This window comes from Rhinatrema bivittatum, chromosome 1, assembly GCF_901001135.1.
Source record: "Rhinatrema bivittatum chromosome 1, aRhiBiv1.1, whole genome shotgun sequence".
NCBI lineage: Eukaryota > Metazoa > Chordata > Amphibia > Gymnophiona > Rhinatrematidae > Rhinatrema > Rhinatrema bivittatum.
Genome location: NC_042615.1, coordinates 196,429,805 through 196,448,807, shown reverse-complemented (window position 1 = coordinate 196,448,807; position 19,003 = coordinate 196,429,805). Strand labels below are relative to the sequence as shown.

The 19,003-nt window shown below is 44.9% G+C and overlaps 1 protein-coding gene across 6 annotated transcripts in view; it reads right to left on the bottom strand.

Annotated features, from left to right (window-relative positions):
* PROM1 (prominin 1) overlaps nucleotides 1–19,003 on the bottom strand; it is a 342,522-nt gene that overhangs the window by 306,717 nt on the left and 16,802 nt on the right. For 5 of the 6 annotated variants that reach the window (XM_029590614.1, XM_029590641.1, XM_029590651.1 and 2 more), the window contains exons 1-2: nucleotides 6,448–6,584; nucleotides 5,703–6,127 (exon numbers count right to left, since the gene is read on the bottom strand). In XM_029590614.1, coding sequence (XP_029446474.1) covers nucleotides 5,703–5,919 — 217 coding nt within the window. In that variant the 5' untranslated portion in view covers nucleotides 5,920–6,127; nucleotides 6,448–6,584. Of the gene's footprint in view, nucleotides 1–5,702; nucleotides 6,128–6,447; nucleotides 6,585–19,003 lie in introns of those variants that run through there. The other variant, XM_029590622.1, reaches the window with a different exon arrangement.

Below are 19,003 nucleotides of genomic sequence, written 5' to 3'. Positions count from 1 at the left end.
ACTTCAAAAGTTCCGTGTGGAAAGTTGTGAGAAAATTTCTCACACAGCTCCTAACCATGAGGCAACTTGCTGCACGGAAAATAAAAGACTGAAGGGGGACCCCAGGTGGCTGCAGGGTTAGTGCCATGCTGGGCATGCTCAGTTAGCCAGTCAAAGTTCTAGAAACTTTGACAAAAGTGTTCTGTGACAGGGCTCCACCTGATGATGTCACCCACATGTGAGGACTACCATCCTGCTTGTCCTGGGAGAAAGGGAATGGTAAATAAAACAGAAAATGTCATAATGCCTCTGTATTGCTCCATGGTGAGACCGCATCTTGAATACTGTGTACAATTCTGGTCACCGCATCTCAAAAAAGATATAGTTGCGATGGAGAAGGAACCGAGAAAGGCGACAAAAATGATAAAGGGGATGGAACAGCTCCGCTATGAGGAAAGACTAAAGAGGTTAGGACTGTTCAGCTTGGAGAAGAGATAGCTGAGGGGGGATATGATAGAGGTGTTTAAAATTATGAGAGGTCTAGAACAGGTAAATGTGAATCGGTTATTTACTCTCAAATAATAGAAAAACTAGGGGGCACTCCATGAAGTTAGCATATGGCACATTTAAAACTAATCGGATAAAGTTCTTTTTCACTCAACGCACAATTAAACTCTGGAATTTGTTGCCAGGTGATGTGGTTAGTGAAGTTAGTGTAGCTGGGTTTAAAAATGGATTGGATAAGTTTTTGGAGGAGAAGTCCATTACCTGCTATTAATTAAATTGGTTTAGAAAATAGCCACTGCAATTACTAGCAACAGTAACATGGGATAGGCTTACTTATTGGGTACTTGCCAGGTTCTTATAGCCTGGATTGGCTACTGTTGGAGACAGGATGCTGGGCTTGATGGACCCTTGGTCTGACCCAGTATGGCATGTTCTTATGTTCTTATTTTCTTAATGTTCTGCAAGCACCAACATCCAGCACTCACAGTGTTAACAAGTCAGGAAAAGGGCTGTACTGTTTAGCCTGCCCAGAAAATAGCACTACATAGCCAGCAGAGGAGGAAGCCAAAGGAATGCTGTGAGGCCATTTAAGGAAGAAAAGGCACAATTTGGCTGGCTCTGTCCATGTGTGCAGGACAAGAATGGCCAGGAGTTGAAGCCAGGAGCGAGAAAGAGAAGAATGAATCTGGCAGCCCTGCAATCAGTTCTTGTCCAGAACTAATCATCAAGAGGGAGAGACAGAAGTCTGTGCTCTGAGGAAATAGAGACAGACAACTGCTCTTGTTTCATAGTCAAGCTACATGTACAATCCCAACAAGGGACAGAAGAGCCGGGAACTGAGAGACTGAGATTTTCTTTCCAGAGATATCTAGGCCGAGGAGCACATGGCTCGATGACCCTCCTAAGAGATTGAATTAAGTAATCTAAACTTTGCATAGAGAGTATCTTAGCAGAGGAGGGAGAAGGTTTATTTCCTTGCCTTTTGTCATTTAGCCAGCTCCCCCATCAAGAAGGACTTCTTCATTTTCTTGATTGGTTTTTTTTTACATAGCTTTGGGCCGGATTTTAAAAGGGTTACGCATGTAAATCCCTGCTCAGGCTGGTCAAGAAGGGCTGTGCACCTTTTCACCCAGACAAAGAGAAGGTTACAGTGCCCATACAGAGAGAGAACAGAAGTGTTTTGTTAGAGACTGAGCTTTTTCACCGAAAAGGAAGGAAATATTTTGTCACTTTTCCTTGCCCAGATCTGGAAGCTGTGAAGACAGCTTTCAGTAGCTGGCCTTTCCTCCAGGGTCAGAGTCTGACTTTGAAGAGGAGTCGAGAGAAGAGGAAAAGGTCATCTGGAGACCCCTAACTGAGTTTCCACCCCTAGGACTCAGGACACTGCCAGGTTGGAGTTCGGGATTCAATGTGGACCTTAGGTACTGGGTAAGGGATCCAGTTATGGTTAGGACACCTTCAGCCCACGTGGGACAATTATCAGTCCACTCCCTGGAGGATAAACATGTTCCAAGCCCTGCCTGGAGGGACGTATCCACAGAAATGGATATCATTTAAATCTTACCTCTTGTACAGCTGAGGGCACTACATGTAAATGGGCACTTTATTTTTTGCACCTATTGATTTTTTTGAATTCAATCACAGCAAACTTTAATTTGAACACCCAGCCAGGGAGTCCAGCATGGTTTGTAAGTCTATCTGTCCCGAAGAGCTATGGTAACACACACACACATGGGAAAATACTAGTGCCTGGGCCAAGAAGGTCTGCCTTCACGCCCAGAGAAAGTACCCATAGCATGGGATTAAAGGAGAAGGGGATATGACAGCTCTAGTTACAAATTCTTTTGTGACCTCTTTGAAAAAGTGACAGTACAAAGAAAAGAGTTACACTATAATGTACTATTACAATGAAATCTGTTTGCACTACTGTAATTTCAATGGCAACCATTTGGTTGCTATTTGGAAGGGGAGTTATTGCTATGTCAGGGTTGGGTTAGAACGTATCTTAGGTTATCTATCCTTGTGAGGGTTCAGTTGCTTTAACCTTGTAATGTCTATATTTTTTATTTATGTTGTTCTGAACTAAACAGCTGTAATTCCATTTTATGGAAATTTATCATGGTACACTATGCTTAGAGTGCAATAAATAAAATAATTGAAACTTCTTGCTTTGTATCATGAGATATTCACATTGCAATTATTATGATCCTATCCCAGGAGCCTACGCTAGTCAAAGTATTGTAATAAATTATCTCAGCACAGACAAGTAAAAGAAAGGCTTCAGCTATCGTTCTGTTATAGGATCACTTGCATTTAGTTGCAGAATCTGTGCATTTATTTGTTCAGATGAAAGCATGTGGTTTATCACTGCCCTAGGCAACTCTATATTTGATGCAGCTTCCACCTCCTTGGTCTCACTGTTCTTGTCCCCCACTTCATCTCCTTCCTGATGAGGCAGAGATACTCAGCTAATAACAGCAGCTGGAGCTCTGTCAATAAACCCAAGGACTGTGAGCCAGCATGAGCTCACAGTCCCCATGACAGCCCCCTCCTCCTCTGGCACGGAATTCTGGAATGGGCTGCTGCAGGGACTGTAAACACACACTTGCTCACAGTTCAGCAGTTGCTGTTGTTCAGAGGTAGCACTCCATGGCTGCAGCAAACAGTTTTGCCACATAAGAAAAGGAATGAGGCAGGTAAAGGGAGTAGAGACGAGCAGAGAGTGAACAGAAGCACATTAGGCAGGGGTGGGGTGGGTGGGGCGGAAGATGCTGATAGCTTTTGCCACATTAGGTGGTCACTTGTGCTGCCTATACAGCAGCATTGTCAGTGCTGTCAGAACAGCACTGAAAGTGACTCCTAATGGCACAGGTAAACACAGGCAAAAATATTGCTATTAGGAATCACAAATGAAAAATCCATCAATCAGCTGGATATTACTGGATGAGCTGTTTGGCTGGATTGTCTTCCAACACTGAATTTCTACAATGAGGCATTTTTTAAAATTAGCAACGTCATCAATATTCATTATATTCTGCTTTTTGGTACTTCAAAGCAGATTACATTCAGGTACTTCCCTAACCCCAGAAGGGCTTATAATGTAAGTTTGTACTTGAGGCAATGGAGGGTAAAGTGACTTAGCCAAGGTCACATGGAGCAGCAATAGGATTTGAATCCTGGTTTCCGTGGGTTGTAGCCTGCTGCTCTAACCACTAGGCGACTCCTCCACTTACAGCATAAGCTTAAGATCACATTTGCAATATTTGAGATAATCTCTGTTCACAATCTATGTCCAGAATTCAGAGAAGATAATTTATAACAGCCTAAGCTGGGCAAAAGTCTGCACATAGAAAGTAGCCACATACTTTAGCCCAAATTTTCAAAGTGAACTTATGTGCACAAATCCACTTTGAAAATTAGCGGGTGTTTGAGGAACTCTTTGTGGCATATACACATACACAATCACATTTGCTAAGAAGCAGGTTTAAATGTGCAGATTTACGTGCATACATTCCAAAACAGAAAGTATGTGTACAAATTCTTTCCCTGCCCAGACTCCTTGTCCCAGAATGCCTCTTTCTAGTGCACACAAAAGTACATGCGACATCGCTTTGGGGAGTACTTTTACATGTACAACCCCTAAGGCAATTTTCAAAAGCCCATTTACGAGCATAAACTTAGGTTGAAAATTCAGTCCTAAATGTTCTTCATTAGGGACCATTTTCAGATGACCTTCAAAAAATTGTTTCACATAGTATTTAAATGCTGGGATTATTCTTGGTTATTGAAGCATATGCTACAGCCTATTAGTATAATGAAATTCATAAAAGCAATTATTGTAAACAAATAATATCATTAAATAGGAAAACTAACTGAGTTTATGGCTAAAAAAGTTCATAATTATTTTTTAATTCCTCTCCCACAGAGCAGTCTACTAAGGTGAATCAGACAGCACTGTGATGTCTGTACCACCTACCAAGAATGGGCTTACCTACGTTTACTGCAGAGTAATTACCTGCTTAGCTCAATGAATTCTCTCTGTTCAACTTTAGGAAAAATTAAAACAACAATAATACTAATGTGCTGAAAATTAAAATACAGCAACATATGGTAAGAGAGATTATGGGATTAACTAATTAGATGGTATAAGTCAAAAACTCCATATGATCCTTAGAATCTGTACAGAGTGGGGGCTCTGAATAACAACTAGTCACTAGTCAGCCTGCTCTCGCCTCTCCTAAAGATCGTGTACAGCTGTAACAGTAACCTAGTTGTGTTCCTGAAATTTCTGTTTAATAAGGAGTTTAACATATGTACCGTAAATCAGTATTTAGAGAAAACATATAGAAGGCAGCAAGTAAGTTCAGCACTATACCTTGCTCTTGTACACCTATATTGGTGGCTTGCATTCTTATTCATTTCGCCTTCTGTATACTTTTCCAGAATTACAAGTTTGTTTTCCGCTGTTGATCAGAACCAGTTTGTTTTGTTGTCTGAGTGAGAGGAGGCTCTACGACTGATCTACGTTAATTTTGTTCTTCAATACACAATATCATAATTAAACAATAGGCAAAACATCATGACGTATATAACTATGCATTGTTGCCAGTTTATCTTTGAATTCAGGGCCATGTATTTAGTACTTCAGTAGAATAATACTGAAGAGCCCATACAAACAGTAACTTTCTGCAGAAGAGACCCTTTTACTAAAAGATTTAAGGTTTTGCTAGCAGTGAAGTGCACAATAAATTTGATAAACAAAACAGCATCCTGAAAACAAACTACATAGTTGTGTTGTGCATTATTTTATTATTAGGTGACATTTATATTTCTACTGGCATTTCTGTTGTCAATATGATTTGTAGACTGATGTAATAATGTAGGCTGCAAAATAATATGAATCCTGAAGAAAGGTTCTACTTACTTTGCATTTCAAATTCATAATGCACAGAATTTAATAGTCAGGTACTACAATATGATAATATTATTTCAGGTTTTCATTTTAAGGGGCTGAACTTGTTCTGAGTAAACCTGCCCATCCTGTTTTTGACTGAAGCAGGGTTCCTTAGCTGGTTAGTAGGGGACTGGCAGTACTGAAGTCCCGACTGAGTTTACTCACTAGAAAAATAATGCCACTGGTATTTAGGGGTCATTTCGAATTTTAAAAAGCATATTTTGTTTGCTTTAGAGTTACCATCTCCATGACTGGCTCTTACCTTCTGGGAAAGAATGTGGCTGCACTACATAGAGAAAAGTCTGGACTACTCCGAACAGTAATCCAATGGCTCCCGGTTCGTAGTATGCTTGTGTGTCATAGGTCCCAGCAGGTACAGGACCAAATTCCAGCGGTGCTGACGTCTCGTACAAAGGTTGCATTTCAGAAGCAGCGCTTCCATAAACCAGCAGCAGCATCAAGATCGGCGTGACGGCCATAATCAGCAGAAGGAGATGGACAAAGGGGAGGAAGCAAGTCTTGAAAACTTCAACACATTAAGGGAGCTTCTTTACTGCCGGAGGCTGACTGACTTGTCTATTGGCAGCTGGGAAGCAGCAGCAGATGTCCTCAGTCCCTTGTTTAGTTTCTTGAATGTGCCCTCGCTTCTTTGAAGCTTTACCATAAGCTCTTCTCATTGCACCATCTCTGGCAGAAAGAGAGAAAACAACTGTTAAATAAATGCATCTCCTCCTCCTACTTAAAGGGACACTGGCAAAACTGAGAAGCCTGCAGCATCAGGCAATAAATCTGTTCACGGGCTTCGCATTAACTGAACTTGTTACACCTACTTTGCAAAGCAGGATGTGAAACCAGAAAGGTTTTCAGAACGAAAACCTATTTCAGAAGGAAGGCAGAGAACTCTCTCGATAGTTTCCTTTTAACAAAATGCATCACAGAGAGGTATTTTGTTCTGCCCAACCTGCAGTCTTGCCGCCGTGAAACAGGCAACCGAGAAGACAATTTACCTTGTGTGTGTGTGTGGATTCCTGGGAAAAGAAAGGTGGATTAATTAGAATTGCTGTTCTGCCTGCTGGAGGGAGGGAGGCGAGAGCTGCCAGCGTAACTGCTGCTGTTTCTCCTGTCCCGCAGCCCTGGATGCCCCTTCCATCAGCTGTAAAGTCAGGGCGAGAGAGCCAGGGAGACTGCCCCCTCCCACCATCTCCTGGCAACCAGCCCGTCACCCCTACTCACTTCTATTTTTTTTTTTTTTACGATGGGCTTTCCATCTGATTCTTATTCATTTGGTTTTTGTTTGAATTTATTTACATGATGACAGTCATATTGTCCTTTCATCATGCCTATAAAGAATAATAATAATAATAATAATAATAATAATAATAAAAACTGGATTAAGCAGAATGGTGAGGTGAGAAGGGGCAGACTGCAGGAAAACATCAGCCCCGGGCATATTTTTCAAAACCAGCCCACAGAGTATTTGTCTGAATCCCTTGGGTGCTTTCTGCAGTAGGTATCAAAAGCATGCTAAACCAGCTTGTGACCTGGTGCATGGCAGAATTGAGCCAAAAAATCAACATAAATTTTATATATATATATGTGTATCCTGGATTCCTGGTCTGCTGTTAAAGACTCTTGACAACCAATTAGTTCTTGAACCAGTTGCAAAATAATGAGATAATCACACTACCAGCCGGTGTCAGGCACATATACAGAAACTCTTAAAAACATACACTCTCAGACACAGACAGACACACACATGGATTTTCAAATTGAGGAAATTTTATTGGAATAAGTACATAAGTACATAAGATTTGCCATACTGGGTCAGACCAAAGGGCCATCAAACCCATATCCATAACACTGGCCAATCCAGGTCACAAGTACCTGGCAGGATCCCATGGAGTACATAGATACATACAATACTACTTATCCTGGGGGATAAGATGTGGATTTCTGCAACTCCACCTTAATAATGGTTTATGAACTTTTCCTCCAGGAACTTGTCCAAACCTTTTTTAAAGGAGCTACACTAATAGCTTTTACCACAAATTCCAGAGCTTAATTATGCACTGAATAAAAAAATATTTTCTCTTATTAGCTCTAAATGTATCACCTAGTAACTTCATTGTGTGTGCCCTAGTCTTTGTACTCTTTCAAAGCGTAAACTGATTAACTTTTACTCATTCCACTCCACGCATAATTTTATAGACCTCTATTGTATTTCCCCTCAATGGTCTCTTCTCCAGGCTGAAGAGTCCTAATTTCTTTAGCCTTTCCTCATAGGGAAAATTGTTCCATTCCCCTTTATCATTTTGGTTATCCTTCTCTGAAACTTTTCTAATTCTGCTATAACTTTTTTGAGATGTGGTGACCAGAACTGCACACAATACTCAAGATGAAGTCGCACCATGGAGCGATACATAAGCATTAGGGATGTGAATCGTTTTTTAACGATTTAAATTATCGTCCGATAATTTTAAAATCATCATTAATCGGTAAGGGACTCGATACAATAGGAATTCCCTCGATTTATCGTGAAAAATCGTTAAATCGAGTACGGGAATTATTTGGGGGGAGGGCGGGAAAACTGGCACACCAAAACAACCCCTAAACCCACCCCGACCCTTTAAAACCAATGCTTTACCCTCCCCCACCCTCCCAAACCCCCCCAAAATGTTAAATTACCTGGTGGTCCAGTGGGGGGGGGGGTCCCAACGCGATCTCCCGCTCTCGGGCCATCGGCGCCATTTTGGCTACCACTGATAAAAATGGCGCTGATGGCCCGATAAAAAAAAAACCCACCCGACCCTTTACAAATTACCCCTTTGCTTCTCCCACCCTCCCGACCCCCCCCCCCCCAAAACCTTTTACATGTACCTGGTGGTCTAGCGGGGGGTCCGGGAGCCATCCCTTCAATCATACCCTCGGTGCCGGTGCCGGTGCTGGACTGGTTTCAAAATGGCGCCAATGGCCTTTCCCTCACTATGTCACAGGGAGCGACCATCCTTTAATCTATAGGCAGGTGCCACTTTCACATACACACACACACACACACACACACACACACAAAAACCTTATTAAGAGTTTGATCATCACCAGACATAGTGAATTCACAAATACATTTAAAGGGTGCTAATTAGACACATTCCTACTCTTATACCAACCTAAAACATTAACTAGGAACTGAACAAATTGTTATGACTGTCGCTGCCCGACATCTCCACTCCGCCCACCTTACCTTTTTTGCGACTCATCCCGCGGTTGATGGACGTCTGGCTGCTGCGGCGTAGGCCTGCCATCCTCTCCGGCGTCCCCGGTCTGGCTTGGGCTCTGCATCCCGCCATGTTGTCCAGCTACCATAGGGCGCATGCGCTGCGTGGCCCTGCTTCTTATTCTCTCTTTGGCGTGAACCTCAGAGGCGTCCCCCAGTGATGACATCACACATCCCGGATAAAAAAAGCCTAAACATTTGCTAGCTAATCGAGTTAGCAAGGGATCTCCTTATGGATGGGATTCGCTCTCTGCACCTAGCTACTCTGCCTCTCCAACATTTGGACTTTATCCTAACGGGGTACCTGCTCCTCGGGGGCCTCTCTCATTTCTTTCAGGTCGCTATCAGGAACCGGTACTCGCTCCTCGAGGGCCCATGTTCCCTGACTCGCTGCCTGAACCTATCGCTTCTGGTTAGAAGAAACCGCTGCCTACATCATCAGTGAGTTATCAACTTTATTTCCTCAGAGCTGTTCCCTGGAACCAGGTACTCGCTCCTCAAGGGCCTGCCTCTATTCCAGCTTCTGTGTCACCTTCCGGGAGAAACTGCAGTGTGAGTAACTTTACCAACGAGGCTCTATACCAGAACTCTGTGTATGTTCCACTGTACTCACTATCTCAGTTTTCTCCACTACAGCACAGCCATAGAGGGAATCGCTGTTCCAGTATCCTGAGGAACTCTAGCCCAGCCAGGCTTCATCTCTACCTCCTACTGCCACCTCTGGAGGCTTCTGAACTCTGTCTAATAAAAGATATAACTCTGTGTTGTGTGTCCCAAAGCTGAGTCTGACCTGTGGCCCCTCACGGGACTTCCCCCCGTGGGCGTGGTCAGCTGCCACAGTGTCCAAGGGTCCACCCAAAACCTTACAAACAATAACAGATTGCTAACTCCATGGATCCAGCTCAGCTCAATGCCCTGCAGGCCATTCCAGGCCTAGCCCTGCACATTTCTGAACAGCAAGACGCATTGGAGAAATTCTCTTCAGCGTTTCATCAGCTGCACGCACAGAAGACCCAAGGCGCTACTTTCAGTAATGAAAGTCAGTTATCTGAAGTAACTTTAAAGACTACTGTACTGCTGGCTGCTCCAGTTCATTTCCTGGGAGAGATTCAGAGAACCAGGGGCTTTCTAAACCAGTGCTTCATGCATTTTGCATTACAGCCTTCTCACTTCCCCACAGCTTTTGCCAAGACTACTTACATTCTATCTTATCTTGATGGAAGGGCCTTGTCTTGGGCCTCAACACTGTGGGAATGCAAGGATCCTACTTTGCAGGATATTGACGGATTTTTGGACTTATTTAAATCCGTTTTTGGCGATCCTGCCCGAGTGACCGTTGCCGGTTCTGCTCTGGTGGACCTGAAGCAAGGCAACCGACCACTGGCTGATTTTGTGATAGAGTTCAAGACTCTTGCTACAGAACTCTGCTGGGACCCCAAATGCCTGAAAACTCTCTTCTTGAGAGGCCTGGATACTTGCTTGAAAGACGAGCTGGCCGCTCGTGAAACACCTGACTCACTGGATGAACTAGTGGCTTTAGCTACTAGAATCGACCACCGGCTTCGTGATAAGGTGAAAGAACTCCGGCCTAATAGAGGACCAGGTCAGAAGGAGGCTAGTGCTAAACCTGCACCTTGGATGGTTCCAGTAATTCATGTTGCCAGTGGAAATGAACCGATGAAACTTGGTTGCAGTCATTTGACTTCTAAAGAGAGAAGACTTTGGAAGAGACATGGTCTGTGTATGTATTGTGGACAGGCTGGTTACTATGTCCCAACATGCCCAATTTATCCGGAAAACGGACGGGCCTAAATCCTGCAGGAGGACTGTTCTTAGGCCTTACTACGCCCTCTCCTCCGCTCTCTCTCCCAGTCTCCTTGATCTGCGGACCGTCTGAGTTTCAAACTCTTGCCCTGGTGGATTCAGGGGCAGGAGGCAACTTTATTCTTCAACGCCTAGTGGAACATTTGAGGATTCCCCTCGTCACTTGGAAGGTTCCACTACTCCTATCTTCCATCCATGGGGAACCCTTACCAGGTGACGCGACTTGCCAAACTGAACCGGTAACTCTTCGCACCGGAGCTCTCCATACAGAGTCAATTTCCTTCTTTGGGTTAGAGAAGGCCATGCACCCTATCGTCCTGGGGTTACACTGGTTGCAGTCGCACCAACCCCAATTCGATTGGGCTTCTTTGGAACTCTCCCGCTGGGGCCCAGGTTGTCATGGAAAGTGCCTTAAGGAGATTGCTCCTGTCCTCTGCATCCCTACAACTCCAGCAATGCAGGGACTGCCACCTCAATACACATCTTTTAGTGATGTGTTTTCCAAAGAAGCTGCTGACATTTTTCCTCACATAGGTCCTATGACTGTGCCATAAGAATGAAACCCAGTACTGAATCTCCTAAAGGACGTGTCTATCCACTCTCAGTGACTGAGAACAAGGCTATGTCTGAATACATTGAGGAGAATTTATAGAAGGGGTTTATTAGACCATCAAAGTCTCCAGCTGGCGTAGGCTTCTTCTTTGTGGGGAAGAAGGACGGTACCTTATGTCCTTGTATCTATTACCGAGGTCTGAACGAGATCGCGATTAAAGACCACTACCCCTGCCTTTAATCTCAGAGCTGTTTGACCGGCTTCAGGGGGCCAAAATCTTATCAAAACTTGACCTGAAGGGGGCCTACAACTTAGTTCGCATTCGCAGTGGTGACAAATGGAAAACAGCCTTCAACACTTGAGATGGCCATTTTGAGTACTTAGTAATGCCCTTCGGCCTGTGCAACGCACCCGCTGTATTTCAGAACATGATGAACGACATCTTGCGGGACCTGCTTTTCAAGAGTGTCGTGGTATACCTGGATGATATCCTGATATTTTCTCAGGATTTGCTCACTCATCTAGAGGATGTCAAGCAAGTACTTCGCCGACTCCATGAACACCGGCTCTATGCCAAACTATCCAAGTGCAAATTTCATAAAGACTCTGCGCTTTTACTTGGCTATATCGTGTCTAAAAATGGCTTCCAGATGGACCCTCAAAAACTAGAGAGTATTAAAAATTGGTCCTAACCTACCAGCCTGAAGGCCCTGAGATGATTTTTGGGGTTTACCAACTATTATAGAAGCTTTATAAAGAACTACTCTTCTTTAACAGTGCCCTTGACCGCAATGACCCATAAGGGTGCCAACGCTTCAAAATGGTCTGCGGAGGCCATTTTCCACGGAACCATGCTTGCGTCATCCTGACCCCAACAAGCCATTCATCGTAGAAGTTGACGCTTCGGATGTCGGTGTTGGGGCTGTATTGAGCCAAACTGGAGACTCCAAATCCTTACGTCCCTGCTCTTTCTTCTCACGACGTTTCTCCCTGGCAGAGAAGAACTATTGGATCAGAGATAAAGAGCTCTTGGCTATTAAGCTAGCATTCGAGGAATGGCAGCCTTGGCTCGAAGGCACTCAACATCAAATAACTGTATTCATGGACCATAAAAATATAGAGTATCTCCGCCATGTGCAACGTCTTAACCACAGACAAGCTAGATGGTCCTTATTCTTCAATCACTTTGACTTTGTGCTTAATATCGCCCCGGAGACAGAAATACCAGAGCCGATGCTTTGTCACACTCCTTTCGGAGGATGTGCCTGAAGAACCTCAGCACATAATTGACCCGAAGAAAGTCATCTTGGCGACTACACATTCTGTGCCAGCTGGTAAAACCATCGTGCTTAAACACCTCAGGAAAAAAGTGCTCTTTTGGGCACATGATTCCAAGCTGGCTGGCCATCCTGGTCAACGCCACACCCTGCTCAAGATCCAGAAGTTCTATTGGTGGCTTACTATCAAAAAACATACACTATCCTACGTGGCATCTTGTACCAACTGTGCCAAAAACAAACCCACTTCTGGCTAACCGTGGGGTTTGCTGCATCCGCTGCCAGCTCTGGAACAGCCCTGGTCACACATCGCTACTGACTTTGTAGTCGATTTACCCCTTTCTGGAGGAATGAATACCATCTGGGTAATAGTCGATCGCTTCAGCAAGATGGCCCATTTCGTGGCGCTGCCTGGCTTACCTTCAGCCTTGGAGACTGCGAAGCTCTTCATATTGCACATTTTTCACCTTCATGGCCTACCAAAACACGTTGTCTCAGACTGAGGATCCCAATTCACGGCAAGATTCTGGAGGGCCTTGTGCAAGCTATTCAACATCTCTCTAGACTACACTTCAGCCTATCATCTGCAATCAAATGGCCAAACAGAACGGATGAATAGAACCTTAAAACAGGTCATTCGAGCCTACGTGAGTTGCTGTCAGAATAACTGGGCTGAACTGTTACCTTGGGCTGAATTCGCCATCAATTCTCATCCAGCAACATCAACTGGATCAACACCTTTTGAAGTGGTATATGGACATTCACCAGGTACAAACTTAGGGGGTCATTTATCAAAATGCGCTAAGGTGTTTTCGCATGCAATAAGCCCTGGGTAACATCTCTACCTGGGTAACATCAAGCTAGGTGGAGAGAACATTGCCCAAATCTCATCTTGGAGTGAGTTTCCTCTCTCTGTCAGTCCTCAGATCTTCACAGGAGACCACTGTTCTGTTCGTATGTCTCACATGCCAAAGTGGCCCCTAACCCCCTACACCACTATCTAACCCTCACCTCGAGTTACTAGGTGGACCTACTATAGGGATACAAATACCTAATCTAGGGAAAGGACACTATGGTTAGGCTCTCACTCACTCATATCCCCCAGTGGTTGAATGCAGGCAATACATCAGGTCTGGCACTTATTGCAAAGTCTGAAAAGGTTAGCGCAATGTGCACTAACTTAGCTCTTTGCATAGCTAAATAGTGCAAATTGAAATAAACTGTAAATTAGCATAAACCACACCCCTTTTGCTATCACATTTTGATAAATCCAGGCCTTAGATTGTAAGCTCTGAATGTTAACTGATGCGATATCTCAGATCAAATGTCGGTATATAAAAAATAATAAATAAATAATAAATGAGTACAACTGAACCTGTTGTACTTACTTTGGAAAGGAAGATGTGAAATACAAGATCTTATTTTAAGAATAAAGGCCTGAATTGGGAGGGAAGGCTGGAACTCAAACTAAAACCTAGCCTATGAAAATATGGCAATGCAAATATTGCAATTTGCCCTAGAACCCCAGTATACTTGCTATTGGGGAGAGCAAATTGGAGAACGGAGCAAGCTGGACTGCTACAGATCCCTTCACAGAAATCCATGCTAGCAGAATTCCTTACCTCAGTCACAATTCAAATAAAATACAGACTCTCACCAAATACAGAAAAAGGGAACACAGACAAGAAATAGAAAGATTGAGACTAAAACTAAAATGGAAACTCCATTAAGCCAGACGCAATACAACACCAGAGAAATTGTACTGTGCAAAATACAAAGAGGGGTGTATTCAAAAACAAATGTCTAAGTGAGTTAGCCAGATAAGATTACCATCTAACTCAGACAGGATATCCAGCAGCACAGCTATGCTGCTGAATATCCCTGAATAATTTGCTAGTTAGCCGAATAACTTTAGACCTGCTATTGAGCAGGTCTAACTTATTCAGTTAACTTAATTGGATAGGTCTGAATATTGAAATTTATCTGGCTAAGGCCTTGAATCATCAAATTGCTATAAATATCAAGGAAATATGGTGCGTTAGTGGCTGCAATAAAAAAAGGGGCATGTTTAGGGAAATGCTTTAAATACCACATCATGTAGGTAAAATAAGTAATCCGCGATAAAATTTTACATCGTGGGAAAACCAATCGTGGTATGCAATGCATTGGTGCGTTACATGTTCAAACCGGAAAATACGAGCAAAACTCAGGCTGGTACATGTAGAATGGGTATTAAAAGCCAACCAAGTATGCACATATCACCCACTATGTGCACAAGAGGCCAATAGAGGTGCATGTGTATACTTACATGCACTTGTACATGTCCATTTCATGTGTGCGCATGCAGCCTGTGTTATACCAGTGTTTACAGCCTATACCAATGTATTTACCTATGTTATAATGACCAGAGGTGCGTATATGCATGCATGGTATAACATAGGCTGTACACGCACATATGTGCCCTATTTAAAATGGATGTGCATGCAACACCCGCTTCCATCGCATAAATGGACCGGTGAGGCCGCCACTATCCTACTATTGGTATACTTCCTCCTAACCTCAAAGATTTAGGGAGTCAGGGCTAGTAAGAAAAGGGTTGTTTGTGTTTTGTGTTTTTTTTTCTTGGCCCAGCAAGGCTGTGTAGGTGTGTGTCAGAAAAGCCTCACTCTATTGCTCGTGATAATGACCATGATAACAGCTGCTATGGTGTGATATAAACATTAAAGCTCACATTAGTGTGCGTTATTTTTCTACACAGTAGGAGTTATTCACTTGCATAATTTTCCAGGTTTTGCATACTCATTATCATATTTACATGGAAACGTGCAATGTGATAAAGATTGTGAGATTATCACGTTAGACTGCTTTTATCATGCGGCACGGCCCTAACAGCAATTTGGAGAATGATGTTGAAAGTTAGCTGGATAAGTAACTTCCCCCTGAAATGCCTATTTCCCACTCACCCTTAGCTGGACAAGTAATTATTCGGCTACTTACTTATCCAGCTATGTGGCTGCCACGAATTGTGGACAGATATTCAGCCTCCACCACATAGCTGGATAAGTCCATCCAGCTAAGTGGTGCTGAATATTGACCTCAGAGATGCACAATTCCCAAGGTTGACAGAGAAAAAGACTCTCCACAAAAAAATGATGCAGGAAAAACACTGTATAATTCTGGGAACAGGGATTTCTCTACCAAGCTCAAGAATTCCTCTTCTTCAGACAGAAACATCCACTCTATTCTTCCAGTCCACACCTCAGCTGCTCCCACTGGGGGTCCCAATTCTGCCTTACCCTGGACAAAAGTATCCATCGGATTTACTGGTAGAACAACAGTCTGGGTAGTTGAATCTTGCCTTTTATGCTAATCTTACCCATAGGGGGCAGATTTTAAAAGTCCTGCGCGCGTAAATCCAGCCGGATTTATGAGCGCAGGGGACTGCCTATGTTGCATAGGCCGCCGGCGCATGCAAAGCCCTGGGTTGTGCGTAAGTCCCGGGGCTTTGATTGGGGGGCGTGTCGGGGCATGTCGGGGTGGCGTGGCATTCGGGGACGTTCCGGGGCGGGGCCGTGGGCGTGGTGCAGGCCCAGGGGCATTCCAGGGGCGTGGCCGAGGCCTCCGAACCAGCCCTCAGGCCGGGGAATGGCGTGCCGGTAGCTGGCCGGTGCACGCAAGTTACGCCTGCCTTGGGCCTCGGAGGGAATGGAGGCAGGCTGCTCGGTTCGGTACACGTAGGTTGCACAATTGTGCACCCCCCTATACGCACCGACCCTGGATTTTATAACACTCGCGCGGCAGCGCGCGCATGTTATAAAATCGGGCGTAGATTTGTTCATGCCGGGTTGCGCGAACAAATCTATGCCCGCGCATAACTTTAAAAATCTACCCCATATTGTTTATCCCTGGGTCAACTGAAGTACTAATGGTAGCTAGCTTTCTGCATCAACGATTATGTCCCCCAGGATTGACCAATCCATTAAGTATTTAATGTTTGAACAGTTTATCGAATAAAGAAAAACATTAATACAAGTAAACGTGTAATAAACGGTGGTTTCTGACGCAGACCACATTGAACAGCATAACATTACATATTTGACATTTTCACCCCAGTGGAAAATCAAGTCATTAACCATAAATGACAATTACTCTTCTTCCCCATAACTTTACCCTCCCATCCCTTTCCCCCATAATCCACCAAAGCTTAAAAAAAAAAACTTTTATAAGTCAGTAATTTTCAGCCCTATCCAGTGCTGGCTACAATCTTAAATAAAACGGTCATAAGTGAATATCATACACTACCAAAGTCCGAACTCTTACTGGTAGTTCCTGAAGATATTCTTGCCAGACCTCCAAAAAGAAATACTTACATTGAAATGACTGCCCCACTGCTATTTTTCCAATAACATCAATTTGTGAAAAGAATTCCTCCACATCTGTTACGCGTCCCAGCAGCGGTAGGCCCACATCTGGGCCTACTCACCCCAGAAATCCAACTGTAAGCCCAGTTCACCTTCACTCCCTGAGCCCCTGCAGCCTCTTCTTCCACTTCCGACTCCTCCGTGGTTCCTCTCTGTGCCTGGTGGGCCTCCCCGCGTGGGCCGTGGACTGACTCCGCCATCCTGCTTCCTTCGGTCCCTGGCTTAAGCACGCACGTGCATGACTCTCACACTCTTAAAGGGGCCGTGGCGGGAAAGTAGCCCGCTGCCCCGGATGATGACATCACTGGGCCTTTGTATATAAGGCAGGGCCCAGCCACTTGTTCCCTGCCTTGGCAACAGGTCTCTACGATTGCTCTTGTGCTCGTTGCCCCTTGGTCCTGGTTCCTGTTTCTGTCATTGTTCCTGGTTCCTGTACCTGTTTGCTCCTTCGTCTCCTCTTCGTCCTCTTGGACTGATTCTCTGGTATTGACGCCTGCTTCGTTGGACTATGCTTGGACTGATGCTCTGGCTCTGACCCCTGCTTTGTTGAACTACACTTGGACTGATCCTCTGGTATTGACCCCTGCTTCGTTGAACTACACTTGGACTGATCCTCTGGTATTGACCCCTGCTTCGTTGAACTACACTTGGACTGATCCTCTGGTATTGACCCCTGCTTTGTTGGACTACGATTGGACTGATCTTCTGGCTCTGACCTTTGCTCTGCTTCCTGGTACCTTGCCTGCATGCTGCCTGCTCTTCAGTATCCTATGGAATTGGCCTTTCAAGCTTCGGCCTATTATTACCTGGATGCCTCCTGTCGGCATCCGGGACTTTGGAACCCTGCCTTGTCCGGACCATCCTTGGTCTTCTGATTCCTCTGTTGGTCTCTGGCATACCCTTGTTATCACCAATTGGGAGTCATCATACGGAGGCCTGCCTAAAACCAGCCGGCACCCAAGGGCTCAACCTGCGGGGAACGAGGGTTGGTATTGGTGAAGCTCCAATCAGCCTCCATCTCCTAGCCTGCTCCACCTCCCGACGGTGGGGACCCCTAGGGCTTGCCCTGTGGGTAGCGTCAACCCCACCTTGGGCCAAGGGTCCACCACCAGCACAATAGATTGCCAAGGCCATGGACTCGGCGGAGCCTTCCGCCCTCCAGGCCATTCCGGGTCTGGCCTTGAAGATTCAAGAACAGCAGCGGTTCCATGTGGCATTGGCCTCCTCCGTCAAACGACTCTATGCTTGACTGGATACCCATGCAAGTGCTACAGCACTGATGTCTGCACTAGTCAGCCCACCGCCCGCAGCCTCGCCCACCAGGGCTTTGCTGGCCCTACTCGCTCCACCCCATTTTAATGGGGGCCCTCATCTCTGCAGAGGGTTTATTAACCACTGCTATATGCAATTTGCTCTGCAGCCTTCTATCTTCCAGGATGAATTAACGAAAGTTACTTTTATTCTCTTTCACTTGGAAGGCAAGGCTTTGGCGTGGGCTTCTCCCTTATGGGAGTGTTTGGACTCTCTTCTACAAGAATTGTCACATTTCATGACCATCTTCTGTCGGACCTTCGATGATCCAGGCAGGCAGGCTGTAGCCAGTACCAATCTCTTACACTTATGGCAAGGTCAGAGAACCCTCAATGACTATACCATCAAGTTTCAGACTCTAGCCACTGAGTTGGCGTGGCAAGAAGATTGTCTTCGAGCCATTAACTTGGATGGTCTTTCATCCCAACTGAAAGACAAACTCACAGCCTGTAAACTCCTATCCTCCCTAGAGGACCTTATCGACTTGACAGGCCGGATTGATCATCGCCTCCAGGAGCATCACCGTGAAGTTCGGACACCTAGGTTTGTTGCAGTGGAGTGATCCCGCTCTTCTCCTACTACAAAACCCACTACCATTGGAGTTCTGCCTACCACCAAGATGGAGGAATCTATGCAGCTGGGTCAAGGGTGCCTTTCTCCGGAGGAATGTCTTTGATTGAGGGATTCTGGTCTGTGCCTGTACTGCGGGGCTTCCAGCCTCTGCCTCCAGATTTGTCCCATTCGTCCAGGAAACTCCCAGGCCTAAGTTTCGTTGGGGTCCTGAACTTGGGCACTACTACTTTGGCCCCTCAATTGTCTTTGCCTCTCACTCTAACCTGGAACTCCCATTCCTTCCCAACCATGACTCTAGTTGATTCCAGAGCTGGTGGGAGTTTTATTCTGAAT